Source organism: Hemitrygon akajei, chromosome 6 (assembly GCF_048418815.1).
Source record: "Hemitrygon akajei chromosome 6, sHemAka1.3, whole genome shotgun sequence".
Lineage (NCBI taxonomy): Eukaryota > Metazoa > Chordata > Chondrichthyes > Myliobatiformes > Dasyatidae > Hemitrygon > Hemitrygon akajei.
In genome coordinates, this window is record NC_133129.1 from 9764048 (window position 1) to 9780569 (window position 16522).

At 60.0% G+C, this 16522-nt stretch overlaps 1 protein-coding gene across 1 annotated transcript in view; it reads left to right on the forward strand.

Annotated features, from left to right (window-relative positions):
- The first annotated feature begins 196 nt into the window (after window positions 1–196).
- cplane1 (ciliogenesis and planar polarity effector 1) overlaps window positions 197–16522 on the forward strand; it is a 349043-nt gene continuing 332717 nt past the window's right edge. Inside the window, exons 1-2 of the mRNA XM_073047849.1 lie at window positions 197–238; window positions 13132–13240. Of these exons, the coding sequence (XP_072903950.1) occupies window positions 13160–13240 (81 nt within the window). The 5' untranslated portion in view covers window positions 197–238; window positions 13132–13159. The remainder of the gene's footprint in view (window positions 239–13131; window positions 13241–16522) is intronic.

The following is a 16522-nucleotide window of genomic DNA, read 5'->3' on the forward strand; positions in this document are numbered from 1 at the left end:
CCCCATCCCCCACACCACCCTCTCCCCACACACGCCCTCCTCCCTCTCTCTCACACCGACACCACACTCGCTGTCCCCACCCGACTCTCCCCGCCCGCACTCCCCCCCCTCCTGGTCCTCCCATCCTGGTCCTCCAGTGGTTTCCCGGCGACGCTCTTGCCCTGACGCACCGCCGGCTCTTTGGCGGTTGCCAGGCTGACTTCCTCCCGCCGGGGACGTTGCGCGGCGGCGGGCGGCGGTGAGTCGGCGGGAGGGGTCTTGGGGGTTTGGGTGGGGAGATGGGCGATCGGAACTTGCACGAAACCCCCACCCGATCTGCCCTTAACCCCTGCAATCCCAATACACAGCCCGGAATTCCGGTACTCACCCTCCATTCCCACCGCCACCTTCGGTAAGCCCGACCCCGTCACTGATCCCCCACCCACCCCATTCCCCGTCTCCCCTCCCCACCGACCCCATTCCCCGTCTCCCCTCTCCACCGACCCCATTCCCCGTCTCCCCTCCCCACCCACCCCATTCCCCGTCTCCCCTCCCGAACCCCGTCTCCCCTCCCCACCCACCCCATTCCCCGTCTCCCCTCTCCACCGACCCCATTCCCCGTCTCCCCTCTCCACCGACCCCATTCCCCGTCTCCCCTCCCCACCCACCCCATTCCCCGTCTCCCCTCCCCACCCACCCCATTCCCCGTCTCCCCTCTCCACCCACCCCATTCCCCGTCTCCCCTCTCCACCGACCCCATTCCCCGTCTCCCCTCCCCACCCACCCCATTCCCCATCTCCCCTCTCCACCCACCCCATTCCCCGTCTCCCCACCCCATTCCCCGTCTCCCCACCCCATTCCCCATCTCCCCTCCCCACCCACCCGAACCCCGTCTCCCCTCCCCACCCACCCGAACCCCGTCTCCCCTCCCCACCCTCCCGAACCCCGTCTCCCCTCTCCACCCACCCCATTCCCCGTCTCCCCTCCCCACCCACCCGAACCCCGTCTCCCCTCCCCACCCACCCGAACCCCGTCTCCCCTCCCCACCCACCCCATTCCCCGTCTCCCCTCCCCACCCACCCGAACCCCGTCTCCCCTCTCTACCCACCCCATTCCCCGTCTCCCCTCCCCACCCCCCATTCCCCGTCTCCCCTCCCCACCCACCCCATTCCCCGTCTCCCCTCCCCACCCTCCCGAACCCCGTCTCCCCTCCCCACCCACCCCATTCCCCGTCTCCCCTCCCCACCCACCCCATTCCCCGTCTCCCCTCCCCACTCACCCCATTCCCCGTCTCCCCTCCCCACCCACCCCAGTCCCCGTCTCCCCTCCCCACCCACCCCAGTCCCCGTCTCCCCTCCCCACCCACCCCATTCCCCATCTCCCCTCCCCACCCACCCCATTCCCCGTCTCCCCTCCCCACCCACCCCATTCCCCGTCTCCCCTCCCCACTCACCCCATTCCCCGTCTCCCCTCCCCACCCACCCCAGTCCCCGTCTCCCCTCCCCACCCACCCCATTCCCCATCTCCCCTCCCCACCCACCCCATTCCCCGTCTCCCCTCCCCACTCACCCCATTCCCCGTCTCCCCTCCCCACCCACCCCAGTCCCCGTCTCCCCTCCCCACCCACCCCAGTCCCCGTCTCCCCTCCCCACCCCCCATTCCCCATCTCCCCTCCCCACCCCCCATTCCCCGTCTCCCCTCCCCACCCACCCCATTCCCCGTCACCCCTCCCCACTCACCCCATTCCCCGTCTCCCCACCCCATTCCCCGTCTCCCCACCCCATTCCCCATCTCCCCTCCCCACCCACCCGAACCCCGTCTCCCCTCCCCACCCTCCCGAACCCCGTCTCCCCTCCCCACCCACCCCATTCCCCGTCTCCCCTCCCCACCCTCCCGAACCCCGTCTCCCCTCCCCACCCACCCCATTCCCCATCTCCCCTCCCCACCCACCCCATTCCCCGTCTCCCCTCCCCACCCACCCCATTCCCCGTCTCCCCTCCCCACCCACCCCATTCCCCGTCTCCCCTCCCCACCCACCCGAACCCCGTCTCCCCTCCCCACCCACCCCATTCCCCGTCTCCCCTCCCCACCCACCCCATTCCCCGTCTCCCCTCCCCACCCACCCCATTCCCCGTCTCCCCTCCCCACCCACCCCATTCCCCGTCTCCCCTCCCCACCCACCCGAACCCCGTCTCCCCTCCCCACCCACCCCATTCCCCGTCTCCCCTCTCCACCCTCCTGAACCCCGTCTCCCCTCCCCACCCACCCCATTCCCCGTCTCCCCTCCCCACCCACCCCATTCCCCGTCTCCCCTCCCCACCCACCCCATTCCCCGTCTCCCCTCCCCACCCACCCCATTCCCCGTCTCCCCTCTCCACCCACCCCATTCCCCGTCTCCCCTCCCCACCCACCCCATTCCCCGTCTCCTCTCTCCACCCACCCCATTCCCCGTCTCCCCTCCCGAACCCCGTCTCCCCTCCCCACCCACCCCATTCCCCGTCTCCCCTCTCCACCCACCCCATTCCCCGTCTCCTCTCTCCACTCACCCCATTCCCCGTCTCCTCTCTCCACCCACCCCATTCCCCGTCTCCCCTCTCCACCCACCCCATTCCCCGTCTCCCCTCCCGAACCCCGTCTCCCCTCCCCACCCTCCTGAACCCCGTCTCCCCACCCCATTCCCCGTCTCCCCTCCCCACCCACCCGAACCCCGTCTCCCCACTCCACCCACCCCCATTCCCCGTCTCCCCTCCCCACCCACCCCATTCCCCGTCTCCCCTCCCCACCCACCCCATTCCCCGTCTCCCCTCCCCACCCACCCGAACCCCGTCTCCCCACTCCACCCACCCCATTCCCCGTCTCCCCTCCCCACCCACCCCATTCCCCGTCTCCCCTCTCCAACCTCCCGAACCCCGTCTCCCCTCCCCACCCACCCCATTCCCCGTCTCCCCTCCCCACCCACCCCATTCCCCGTCTCCCCTCCCCACCCTCCCCATTCCCCGTCTCCCCTCCCCACCCTCCTGAACCCCGTCTCCCCTCCCCACCCTCCCGAACCACGTCTCCCCTCCCCACCCACCCGAACCACGTCTCCCCTCCCCACCCACCCGAACCCCGTCTCCCCTCCCCACCCACCCCATTCCCCGTCTCCCCTCCCGAACCCCGTCTCCCCTCCCCACCCACCCCATTCCCCGTCTCCCCTCCCCACCCACCCGAACCCCGTCTCCCCTCTCCACCGACCCCATTCCCCGTCTCCCCTCCCCACCCACCCCATTCCCCGTCTCCCCTCCCCACCCACCCCATTCCCCGTCTCCCCTCCCCACCCTCCCCATTCCCCGTCTCCCCTCCCCACCCTCCCGAACCCCGTCTCCCCTCCCCACCCTCCCCATTCCCCGTCTCCCCTCCCCACCCTCCCGAACCCCGTCTCCCCTCTCCACCCACCCCATTCCCCGTCTCCCCTCCCCACCCTCCTGAACCCCGTCTCCCCTCCCCACCCACCCCATTCCCCGTCTCCCCTCCCCACCCTCCCGAACCCCGTCTCCCCTCTCCACCCACCCCCATTCCCCGTCTCCCCTCCCCACCCTCCTGAACCCCGTCTCCCCACCCACCCCATTCCCCGTCTCCCCTCCCCACCCTCCCCATTCCCCGTCTCCCCTCCCCACCCACCCCATTCCCCGTCTCCCCTCCCCACCCTCCCGAACCCCGTCTCCCCTCTCCACCCACCCCATTCCCCGTCTCCCCTCCCCACCCTCCCCATTCCCCGTCTCCCCTCCCCACCCACCCCATTCCCCGTCTCCCCTCCCCACCCTCCCCATTCCCCGTCTCCCCTCCCCACCCTCCCCATTCCCCGTCTCCCCTCCCCACTCACCCCATTCCCCGTCTCCTCTCTCCACTCACCCCATTCCCCGTCTCCCCTCCCCACTCACCCCATTCCCCGTCTCCTCTCTCCACTCACCCCATTCCCCGTCTCCTCTCTCCACCCACCCCATTCCCCGTCTCCCCTCCCCACCCACCCCATTCCCCGTCTCCCCTCTCCACCCTCCCCATTCCCCGTCTCCCCTCCCCACCCACCCCATTCCCCGTCTCCCCTCCCCACCCACCCCATTCCCCGTCTCCCATCTCCACCCACCCCATTCCCCGTCTCCCCTCCCCACTCACCCCATTCCCCGTCTCCCCTCCCCACCCACCCCATTCCCCGTCTCCCCTCCCCACTCACCCCATTCCCCGTCTCCCCTCCCCACTCACCCCATTCCCCGTCTCCTCTCTCCACTCACCCCATTCCCCGTCTCCTCTCTCCACCCACCCCATTCCCCGTCTCCCCTCTCCACCCACCCCATTCCCCGTCTCCCCACCCGAACCCCGTCTCCCCTCCCCACCCACCCCATTCCCCGTCTCCCCTCCCGAACCCCGTCTCCCCTCCCCACCCACCCCATTCCCCGTCTCCCCTCCCCACCCTCCCGAACCCCGTCTCCCCTCCCCACCCACCCCATTCCCCGTCTCCCCTCCCGAACCCCGTCTCCCCTCCCCACCCACCCCATTCCCCGTCTCCCCTCCCGAACCCCGTCTCCCCTCCCCACCCACCCCATTCCCCGTCTCCCCTCCCGAACCCCGTCTCCCCTCCCCACCCACCCCATTCCCCGTCTCCCCTCCCGAACCCCGTCTCCCCTCCCCACCCACCCCATTCCCCGTCTCCCCTCCCCACCCACCCGAACCCCGTCTCCCCTCCCCACCCACCCCATTCCCCGTCTCCCCTCCCCACCCACCCCATTCCCCGTCACCCCTCCCCACTCACCCCATTCCCCGTCTCCTCTCTCCACCCACCCCATTCCCCGTCTCCCCTCTCCACCCTCCCGATTCCCCGTCTCCCCTCCCCACCCACCCCATTCCCCGTCTCCCCTCCCCACCCACCCCATTCCCCGTCTCCCCTCCCCACCCACCCCATTCCCTGTCTCCCCTCCCCACCCACCCCATTCCCCGTCTCCCCTCCCCACTCACCCCATTCCCCGTCTCCCCTCCCGAACCCCGTCTCCCCTCCCCACCCACCCCATTCCCCGTCTCCCCTCCCCACCCTCCCGAACCCCGTCTCCCCTCCCCACCCACCCCATTCCCCGTCTCCCCTCCCGAACCCCGTCTCCCCTCCCCACCCACCCCATTCCCCGTCTCCCCTCCCCACCCTCCCGAACCCCGTCTCCCCTCCCCACCCACCCCATTCCCCGTCTCCCCTCTCCACCCTCCTGAACCCCGTCTCCCCTCCCCACCCACCCCATTCCCCGTCTCCCCACTCCACCCACCCCATTCCCCGTCTCCCCTCTCCACCCTCCGGAACCCCGTCTCCCCTCCCCACCCACCCCATTCCCCGTCTCCCCTCTCCACCCTCCTGAACCCCGTCTCCCCACTCCACCCACCCCATTCCCCGTCTCCCCTCTCCACCCTCCTGAACCCCGTCTCCCCTCCCCACCCACCCCATTCCCCGTCTCCCCTCTCCACCCTCCCGAACCCCATCTCCCCTCCCCAACCACCCCATTCCCCGTCTCCCCTTCCCCACCCACCAGAACCATGTCTCCCCTCCCCACCCACACCATTCCCCGTCTCCCCTCCCCACCCTCCCCATTCCCCGTCTCCCCTCTCCACCCACCCCATTCCCCGTCTCCCCTCCCCACCCACCCCATTCCCCGTCTCCCCTCCCCACCCACCCGAACCCCGTCTCCCCTCCCCACCCTCCCGAACCCCGTCTCCCCTCCCCACCCACACCATTCCCCGTCTCCCCTCCCCACCCACCCGAACCCCGTCTCCCCTCCCCACCCTCCCGAACCCCGTCTCCCCTCCCCACCCACCCCATTCCCCGTCTCCCCTCCCCACCCACCCGAACCCCGTCTCCCCTCCCCACCCTCCCGAACCCCGTCTCCCCTCCCCACCCACCCCATTCCCCGTCTCCCCTCTCCACCCACCCGAACCCCGTCTCCCCTCTCCACCCACCCCATTCCCCGTCTCCCCTCCCCACCCACCCCATTCCCCGTCTCCCCTCTCCACCCACCCCATTCCCCGTCTCCCCTCCCCACCCACCCGAACCCCGTCTCCCCTCCCCACCCACCCCATTCCCCGTCTCCCCTCCCCACCCACCCGAACCCCGTCTCCCCTCCCCACCCTCCTGAACCCCGTCTCCCCACCCCATTCCCCATCTCCCCTCCCCACCCACCCGAACCCCGTCTCCCCTCCCCACCCTCCTGAACCCCGTCTCCCTACCCCACCCACCCCATTCCCCATCTCCCCTCCCCACCCTCCCGAACCCCGTCTCCCCTCCCCACCCACCCCAGTCCCCGTCTCCCCTCCCCACCCACCCCATTCCCCATCTCCCCTCCCCACCCCCCATTCCCCGTCTCCCCTCCCCACCCACCCGAACCCCATGTCCCCTCCCCACCCACCCCATTCCCCGTCTCCCCTCTCCACCCACCCGAACCACGTCTCCCCACTCCACCCACCCCATTCCCCGTCTCCCCTCTCTACCCACCCCATTCCCCTTCTCCCCTCCCCACCCACCCCATTCCCCGTCTCCCCTCCCCACCCTCCCGAACCCCGTCTCCCCTCCCAACCCACCCCATTCCCCGTCTCCCCTCCCCACCCACCCCATTCCCCGTCTCCCCTCCATACCCACCCCATTCCCCGTCTCCCCTCTCCACCCACCCCATTCCCCGTCTCCCCTCTCCACCCTCCCGATTCCCCGTCTCCCCTCCCCACCCACCCCATTCCCCGTCTCCCCTCTCCACCCTCCCGAACCCCGTCTCCCATCTCCACCACCCAGATCCCTCGTCTCCCATCTCCACCACCCAGATCCCCCGTCTCCCATCTCCACCACCCAGATCCCTCGTCTCCCATCTCCACCACCCAGATCCCCCTTCTCCCATCTCCACCTTCCAGTTTCCCTGTCTCCCCTCTCTCCATTGCAGATCCTATTTTGTCTCCTCCCTCCACCTCTCAGATCCCCCGTCTCCCATTTTCACCTTTCAGATTCCTTGTCTCCTCTGTCTCCATTGCAGATCCCATCTCGTCTCCTCTCTCCAGCTCTCAGATCCTGTATCCCATCTTCACCACCCAGATCCCCATCTCCCATCTCCACCACCCAGATCCCCGTCTCCCATCTCCACCACCCAGATCCCCCATCTCCCCCCATCTCCCATCTCCACCACCCAGATCCCCCATCTCCCCCCATCTCCCATCTCCACCACCCAGATCCCTCGTCTCCCATCTCCACCCTCCATCTCCACCGCCCAGATCCCTCGTCTCCCATCTCCACCACCCAGATCCCTCGTCTCCCATCTCCACCACCCAGATCCCCCGTCTCCCATCTCCACCACCCAGATCCCCCGTCTCCCATCTCCACCACCCAGATCCCCCGTCTCCCATCTCCACCACCCAGATCCCCCGTCTCCCATCTCCACCACCCAGATCCCCCGTCTCCCATCTCCACCACCCAGATCCCCCGTCTCCCATCTCCACCACCCAGATCCCCCGTCTCCCATCTCCATCACCCAGATCCCCCTTCTCCCATCTCCACCACCCAGATCCATCGTCTCCCATCTCCACCACCCAGATCCCCCTTCTCCCATCTCCACCACCCAGATCCCCCGTCTCCCATCTCTACCACCCAGATCCCTCGTCTCCCATCTCCACCACCCAGATCCCTCGTCTCCCATCTCCATCACCCAGATCCCTCGTCTCCCATCTCCACCACCCAGATCCCCCGTCTCCCATCTCCACCACCCAGATTCCCCGTCTCCCATCTCCACCACCCAGATCCCTCGTCTACCATCTCCACCACCCAGATCCCCCGTCTCCCATCTCTACCACCCAGATCCCTCGTCTCCCATCTCCACCACCCAGATCCCTCGTCTCCCATCTCCACCACCCAGATCCCTCGTCTCCCATCTCCATCACCCAGATCCCTCGTCTCCCATCTCCACCACCCAGATCCCCCGTCTCCCATCTCCACCACCCAGATTCCCCGTCTCCCATCTCCACCACCCAGATCCCTCGTCTCCCATCTCCACCACCCAGATCCCCTATCTCCCCCCGTCTCCCATCTCCACCACCCAGATCCCCCGTCTCCCATCTCTACCACCCAGATCCCTCGTCTCCCATCTCCACCACACAGATCCCTCGTCTCCCATCTCCATCACCCAGATCCCTCGTCTCCCATCTCCACCACCCAGATCCTCCTGTCTCTCATCTCCACCACCCAGATCCCCCTTCTCCCATCTCCACCTTCCAGATTCCCTGTCTCCCCTCTCTCCATTGCAGATCCTATTTTGTCTCCTCCCTCCACCTCTCAGATCCCCGTCTCCCATTTTCACCTTTCAGATTCCTTGTCTCCTCTGTCTCCATTGCAGATCCCATCTCGTCTCCTCTCTCCAGCACTCAGATCCCCTGTCTCCCATCTTCACCATCCAGATCCCCCATCTCCCATCTCCACCACCCAGATCCCCGTCTCCCATCTCCACCACCCAGATCCCCCATCTCCCCCCGTCTCCCATCTCCACCACCCAGATCCCCCATCTCCCCCCGTCTCCCATCTCCACCACCCAGATCCCCCATCTCCCATCTCCACCACCCAGATCCCTCGTCTCCCATCTCCATCACCCAGATCCCTCGTCTCCCATCTCCATCACCCAGATCCCTCGTCTCCCATCTCCACCACCCAGATCCCCTGTCTCCCATCTCCACCACCCAGATCCCTCGTCTCCCATCTCCACCACCCAGATCCCCCATCTCCCCCCGTCTCCCATCTCCACCACCCAGATCCCCCATCTCCACCACCCAGATCCCCCATCTCCACCACCCAGATCCCTCGTCTCCCATCTCCATCACCCAGATCCCTCGTCTCCCATCTCCATCACCCAGATCCCTCGTCTCCCATCTCCATCACCCAGATCCCTCGTCTCCCATCTCCATCACCCAGATCCCTCGTCTCCCATCTCCATCACCCAGATCCCTCGTCTCCCATCTCCACCACCCAGATCCCCTGTCTCCCATCTCCACCACCAAGATCCCTCGTCTCCCATCTCCACCACCCAGATCCCCTATCTCCCCCCGTCTCCCATCTCCATCACCCAGATCCCTCGTCTCCCATCTCCATCACCCAGATCCCTCGTCTCCCATCTCCATCACCCAGATCCCTCGTCTCCCATCTCCACCACCCAGATCCCCTGTCTCCCATCTCCACCACCAAGATCCCTCGTCTCCCATCTCCACCACCCAGATCCCCCATCTCCCCCATCTCCCATCTCCACCACCCAGATCCCCTATCTCCCCCGTCTCCCATCTCCACCACCTAGATCCCCCATCTCCCCCCATCTCCCATCTCCACCACCCAGATCCCTCGTCTCCCATCTCCACCACCCAGATCCCTCGTCTCCCATCTCCACCACCCAGATCCCTCGTCTCCCATCTCCACCACCCAGATCCCTCGTCTCCCATCTCCACCACCCAGATCCCTCGTCTCCCATCTCCATCACCCAGATCCCCCATCTCCCATCTCCACCACCCAGATCCCCTGTCTCCCATCTCCACCACCCAGATCCCCCGTCTCCCATCTCCACCACCCAGATCCCCCGTCTCCCATCTCCACCACCCAGATCCTCCTGTCTCTCATCTCCACCACCCAGATCCCCCTTCTCCCATCTCCACCTTCCAGATTCCCTGTCTCCCCTCTCTCCATTGCAGATCCTATTTTGTCTCCTCCCTCCACCTCTCAGATCCCCCGTCTCCTATTTTCACCTTTCAGATTCCTTGTCTCCTCTGTCTCCATTGCAGATCCCATCTCGTCTCCTCTCTCCAGCTCTCAGATCCTGTATCCCATCTTCACCACCCAGATCCCCATCTCCCATCTCCACCACCCAGATCCCTCGTCTCCCATCTCCACCACCCAGATCCCTCGTCTCCCATCTCCACCACCCAGATCCCCCGTCTCCCATCTCCACCACCCAGATCCCCCGTCTCCCATCTCCACCACCCAGATCCCCCATCTCCCATCTCCACCACCCAGATCCCCCGTCTCCCATCTCCACCACCCAGATCCCCCGTCTCCCATCTCCACCACCCAGATCCCCATCTCCCATCTCCACCACCCAGATCTCCGTCTCCCATCTCCACCACCCAGATCCCCATCTCCCATCTCCACCACCCAGATCTCCGTCTCCCATCTCCACCACCCAGGTCCCCCCCATCTCCCATCTCCACCACCCAGATCCCCCGTCTCCCATCTCCACCACCCAGATCCTCCTGTCTCTCATCTCCACCACCCAGATCCCCCTTCTCCCATCTCCACCTTCCAGATTCCCTGTCTCCCCTCTCTCCATTGCAGATCCTATTTTGTCTCCTCCCTCCACCTCTCAGATCCCCCGTCTCCTATTTTCACCTTTCAGATTCCTTGTCTCCTCTGTCTCCATTGCAGATCCCATCTCGTCTCCTCTCTCCAGCTCTCAGATCCTGTATCCCATCTTCACCACCCAGATCCCCATCTCCCATCTCCACCACCCAGATCCCTCGTCTCCCATCTCCATCACCCAGATCCCCCGTCTCCCATCTCCACCACCCAGATCCCCCGTCTCCCATCTCCACCACCCAGATCCCCCGTCTCCCATCTCCACCACCCAGATCCCCCATCTCCCATCTCCACCACCCAGATCCCCCGTCTCCCATCTCCACCACCCAGATCCCCCATCTCCCATCTCCACCACCCAGATCCCCCATCTCCCATCTCCACCACCCAGATCCCCATCTCCCATCTCCACCACCCAGATCTCCGTCTCCCATCTCCACCACCCAGGTCCCCCCCATCTTCCATCTCCACCACCCAGATCCCCTGTCTCCCATCTCCACCACCCAGATCCCCCGTCTCCCATCTCCACCACCCAGATCCTCCTGTCTCTCATCTCCACCACCCAGATCCCCCTTCTCCCATCTCCACCTTCCAGATTCCCTGTCTCCCCTCTCTCCATTGCAGATCCTATTTTGTCTCCTCCCTCCACCTCTCAGATCCCCCGTCTCCTATTTTCACCTTTCAGATTCCTTGTCTCCTCTGTCTCCATTGCAGATCCCATCTCGTCTCCTCTCTCCAGCTCTCAGATCCCCTGTCTCCCATCTGCACCACCTAGATTCACTGTCTCCCCTCTGTACATCTCCAGATCCCTTGTCTCCCCTCTCCACTCTCGAGATCCTCTCTCACCTCTCCACCCGAGTTTCCCTGTCTCTCCCCAGATCCCGTCACCCACCATGACTCCTCCAAATTACTTGTCTACACCCTATTCCATCTCCCCACACCACCCTCCAGATACCCTGTCTCCCCTCCACCCCACAGATCCCTTGCCTACCCCCCATATATCCTGTCTCCCCTCTCCACCCACCAGATCCCCTGTCTTCCCTCTCTTACCCCACCCCCCGATCCCCGGACTCTAGTTTCAGAACCAGACACACAGATTGCTGGAGAATCTCTGCAGGTTCCACGAAAGCGAAGGAACGGTCAATGTTTTGGACCAGGAAAGGAAGGGGGAAGATTTTCAGAATAATATAGTGGGAGAAGGGGAATGTGGATAAGCCAGAGGGTGACAGATGAAGTCAGATATGTGGGGGAAGGAGGATGAGCTAAGAAGCTGTGATGTGGGGAGAGGGCTGGACAGAAAGGAATCTTTTTGCAAAGTTGATCATGGGAAAAAGGAAAGGAGAAGGGAATCCAGTGGGAGGTGATAGATAGTTGAGGAAAAAAGGTAGGAGGCCAGAGTAGGGAATTGACTAAGAGGGGAGGGGGAGAGAAAAGATTGCTGGAAGTTGGAAATATCGACATTCATGCCATCAGGTTGGAGGCTACCTAGACAGAATCTGAGATGTTGCCCCTTACTGAGAGTGGTCTCTTCGTGGCGGAAGAGGATTTGGAATGGAAATGTGGATTGGAATTGGAAAGTGGCCACTGGGAATGCTTGCTTTATGTGGATGAAGTTGCTCTTGTGTAGGTGCTCGGCCATTTCAAGGTTGAGATGGACATTTGAACCTCAGGTATGTGGGAAGAGTGAGAAGTCATGCTGAAGTAAAGACTAGATGGGCCATCACCTTATTGTATGGGAAAGCAGACCTGAGCGCCGAATGGCATCAGTGGGAAAACATTCCAATGCCTGAAGGAAGATAAAGCCCCAGAGGAAAGTGGGTGCTGGTGTTTGAGGTCCACCGTCCCAGCCCAGGACTTCACTGCAGCAGGTCCTCAGTAGAGTGTCCTGGGCCCAGCCACCTTCAGCTGCTTCATCCGTGACCTTCTCCCCATCAGAACATCAGAAGTGGGGATGTTCACTGCGAATTGCCCAGCTGCAGCAGGTTAAGAAGGCATTAGGCCTGGTCAGTGAATGCTGGCTTGGCAGTGACTTGAATGAAGGGCTGCAGAGTATGACCAGCATTTAAAACCCATTCCATCAGCTGTGAGAGAACTGGAAACCAGCCTTTCAGCCAGCTGTAATGTAGAACTCAGCACAGTACCAGCACTTCAGCCCATGATGCCGTGCCGACCCTTTACCTACTTTAAGATCAATCTAGCCCTTTCCTCCCACATAACCCTCCACTTTTCTTCCATCCATGTGCCCATCTAAGAGTCCCTGATGTATCTGCTTCTACCACCACTCCTGGCAACGTGTTCCATGCACCCACTACTTTCTGTAAAACAATCTGGCTTTGACGTCCCCTCTTACACTTTCTTCGAAACACCTTAAAATTATGCCCCTTTGTATTAGCCATTTCCGCCTTGGGAAGAAGGTGCTGGCTACCAGCTTGATCAATGCCTTTTATCTCGTACACCAATATTTTCACCTCTCATCCTCCTTCTCCCCAAAGAGCTTGTTTAACCGTACGAGACATGGTTTCCAATCTAGGCGGTAGCCTGGTAAATCTCTGTACCCTCTCTAAAACTTCATCATCCTTTTTGTAATGAGAGAGCATGTCTACTGAATAGGAAGATCTCAGAGACATTTCCCTGCTCTTCAGTGAAGAGGCAGATAGACTCTAGTCTCATTTGGAGGGAGGACAGAATTTGTAGGTGTACTGAGTGTGTGGCCTCTCTCAGTGTGGAGGGGTGAATGTGCTGATGAAGGTATTTGTGTGACATGGGTTGTGTTTCCGTTTCAGAGCCTGACAGAGGTGTTCCTTTTGCATTATGAACCTTAAACTAGAGGTGCTTCTGTCTGCCAGCATTAAGCAGAAGAAACCTTGGCCGCGCCTGCACTGGATTGGACAGGTGAACAGTGTGACCATGATCTCTCCTGCCTGTAATTCTCTGCATTTAAGCATCAGCTTTTATTTCTCACATGTACATCGAATCATATCATCAAAGATGTGCTGGGGCAGCCCATTAGAGTTAAGACCATAAGATATAGGATCAGAAGTAGGCCATTCAGCCCATAAACTCTGCTCCACCATTCAATCACGGGCTGATCCAATTCTTGCAGTCATTCCCACTCCCCTGCCTTCTCCCCATACCTTTTGATGCCCTGGCTAATCAAGAACCTATCTATCTCTGCCTTAAATACACCCAATGACTTGGCCTCCACAGCCACCTGTGGCAACAAATTCCTCAGATTTACTACCCTCCGACTAAGGTAATTTCTCCGCATGTCAGTTCTGAAAGGATGTCCTTCAATCCTGAAGTGGTGCCCTCTTGACCTAGAATCCCCTACTATAGGAAATAACTTTGTCATATCTAATCTGTTCAGGCCTTTTAACATCTGGAATGTTTCTATGAGATCCCCCCTCTATCTCCTGAACTCCAGGGAATACAGCCCAAGAGCTGCCAGACGTTCTTCATACAGTAACCTTTTCATTCCTGGAATCATTCTTGTGAATCTTCTCTGAACCGACTCCAATCTAAAGTAAGGAGCCCAAAACTGCACACGATACTCCAGGCATAGTGTTGCCAAGCTTCCTGCGCCAACATAGCAGCTCACAAGTCGCTAACCCTAAACCGTATGTCTTTGCAATGTGGGAGGAAACAGGAGCAGCCAGATGGAATTCATAAGGTTATCGGGAGAGCGCACTTGGATTTCTGGCCAGGTTTGCGGACGATACGAAGATTAGTGGAGTGATAGGTAGGGTTCAGGAAGCAGTGTTTAGTCTACAGAAGGACTTGGACAGATTAGGAGAATGGCAAAGAAGTGGCAGATGGAATAGACTAGGGAAGTGTATAGTCATACACTTTGATAGAAGGAATAAAGTCATAGATTATTTTCTAAATGAGGATAAAACTCAGAAGTCTGAGGTGCAAGGGGACTTGGGAAACCTTGTGCTGGATTTCATAAAAATTAATTTGCAGGTTAAGTCGGTGGTGAAGAAGGCAAATACAATGTTAGCATTCATTTCAAGAGGAATAGAAAATAAAAATAAGAATGTAATGCTGAGGCTTTATAAGGCACCGGTGGTTCAGACCACACGGAGTATTGTGAGCAGTTTGGTCCATTTATCTAAGAAACGATATGTTGGCATTGGAGAGGGTCCAGAGGAAGTTCACAAGAATGATTCTAGGAATGAGTTTAGCAGCTTTGGGCCTGTACTCACTGGAGTTTAGAAAAATGAGGGGGGAGATCTCATTGAAACCTATTGAATATTGAAATGCCTAAATAGAGTAGATTTGGAAAGGATGTTTCCTATTGTGTGGGAGTCTAGGACCAGATGGCACAGTCTAGAGATATGTCCATTTAAAACAGAGGTAAGACCATAAGACATCGGAACAGAATTAGGCCATTCAGCCCATCGAGCCTGCTCCGCCATTCCATCATGGCTGTTCCCGGATCCCACTCTCAGCCCCATACACCTGCCTTTTCGCCATGTCCTTTGATGCCCTGACCGATCAGGAAATGATCAACTACTTCTTTAAGTATGCTCACAGACTTGGCCTCCACCGCAGTCTGTGGCAGTGCATTCCACAGATTCACTACACTCTGCCTAAAACAATTCCTCCTTACTTCTGTACTAAAAGGTCACCCCTCAGTTTTGAGGCTGTGCCCTTTAATTCTGGATACCCCCACCATAGGAAACATGCTCCCCACATCCACTTTTTCTGGTTCTTTCAACATTCAGTAGGTTTCAATGAGATCCCCCACACCCACATTCTTCTCAATTCCAGTGAGTACAGGCCCAAAGCTGCCAAACGCTCCTCCTATGTTAACCTTTTCATTCCCGGAGTCATCCTCATGAAATTCGTCTGGGATCTCTCCAATGACTACACATCCTTTCTGAGACATGGGGCCCAACGCTGTTGACAGTACTCTAAATGTGGCCTGACTAGTATCTTATAAAGCCTCAGCATTATCCCCTTGCTTTTATATTCTGTTCCCCTTGAAATAAATGACAACATTGCATTTGCCTTCTTTACCACAGACTCAACCTGTAAATTAACCTGCTGTGAGTCTTGCACGAGGACTCCTAAATCCCTCTACCCCTCGGCTGTTTGAACCTCCTCCCCACTTAGAAAATACTACACACTATTGTTCCTTTTACCATAGTGCATTATCATGTGTTGCCCAGCACTGTATTCCTTCTGCCATGTTTTTTCCCATTCTTCCAATTTGTCTAAGTCCTTCTGCAATCGCTCCTCCATCTATCTTCGTATCATCCACAAACTTTGCCACAAAGCCATCAATTCCATTATCCAAATCATTGACAAACAATATGAAAAAGTAGTGGTCCCAATACGGTCCCCTGAGGAACACCACTAGTCACTGGCACCAGAAAAGCTCCCTTTTTTTTTTAACCACTTTCTGCCTCCTGCCTGTCAGCCATTCTGTTATCCATGCCAGTATCTTTCCTGTAACACCATAGGATTTTGTCTTGTTAAGCAGCCTCGTGTGTGGCATCTTATCAAATGCCTTTTGAAAATCCAAGTAAATGACACCCACTGCCTCTTATTTGTCCACCCTGCTTGTTACTTCCTCGAGAACTATAACAGATTAGTCAGGCAAGATTTCCCTTTACAGAAGCCATGTTGACTTTGACTTATTTTATCATTAGTCTCCAAGCACCCTGAAACCTCATCCTTAATAATAGACTCTTACACTTCCCCAACCACTGAGGATGAGCTAACTGGCCTATAATTTCCATTCTTTTGCCTTCCTCCCTTCTTAAAGGGTGAAGTGACATTTGCAATCTTCCATTCCTTGAGCCCATGCCAGAATCAAGTGATTCTTGAAAGATCATGACCACTGCATCTGTAATCTCTTCAGCAACCTCTCTCAGGACTCTGGGATGTAGTCCATCTGGTCCCTGTGACTTATCCACTTAAGACCTTTCAGTTTGTCTAGCACTTTTTCCTTTGTAATAGCAATGGCACTCACTTCTGCTTCCTGATACTCATGGAGCTCTGGCAGACTGCTAGTATCTTCCACAGTGAAGACTGATGCAAAGTACCAATGTCGTTCATCTGCCATTTCTTCGTCCTCCATTACTACCTCACCAGCATCATTTTTCAGTAGTCCAATATCAGCTCTCACCTCCTTTTTACTCTTTATATAACTGGAAAAACTTTTGC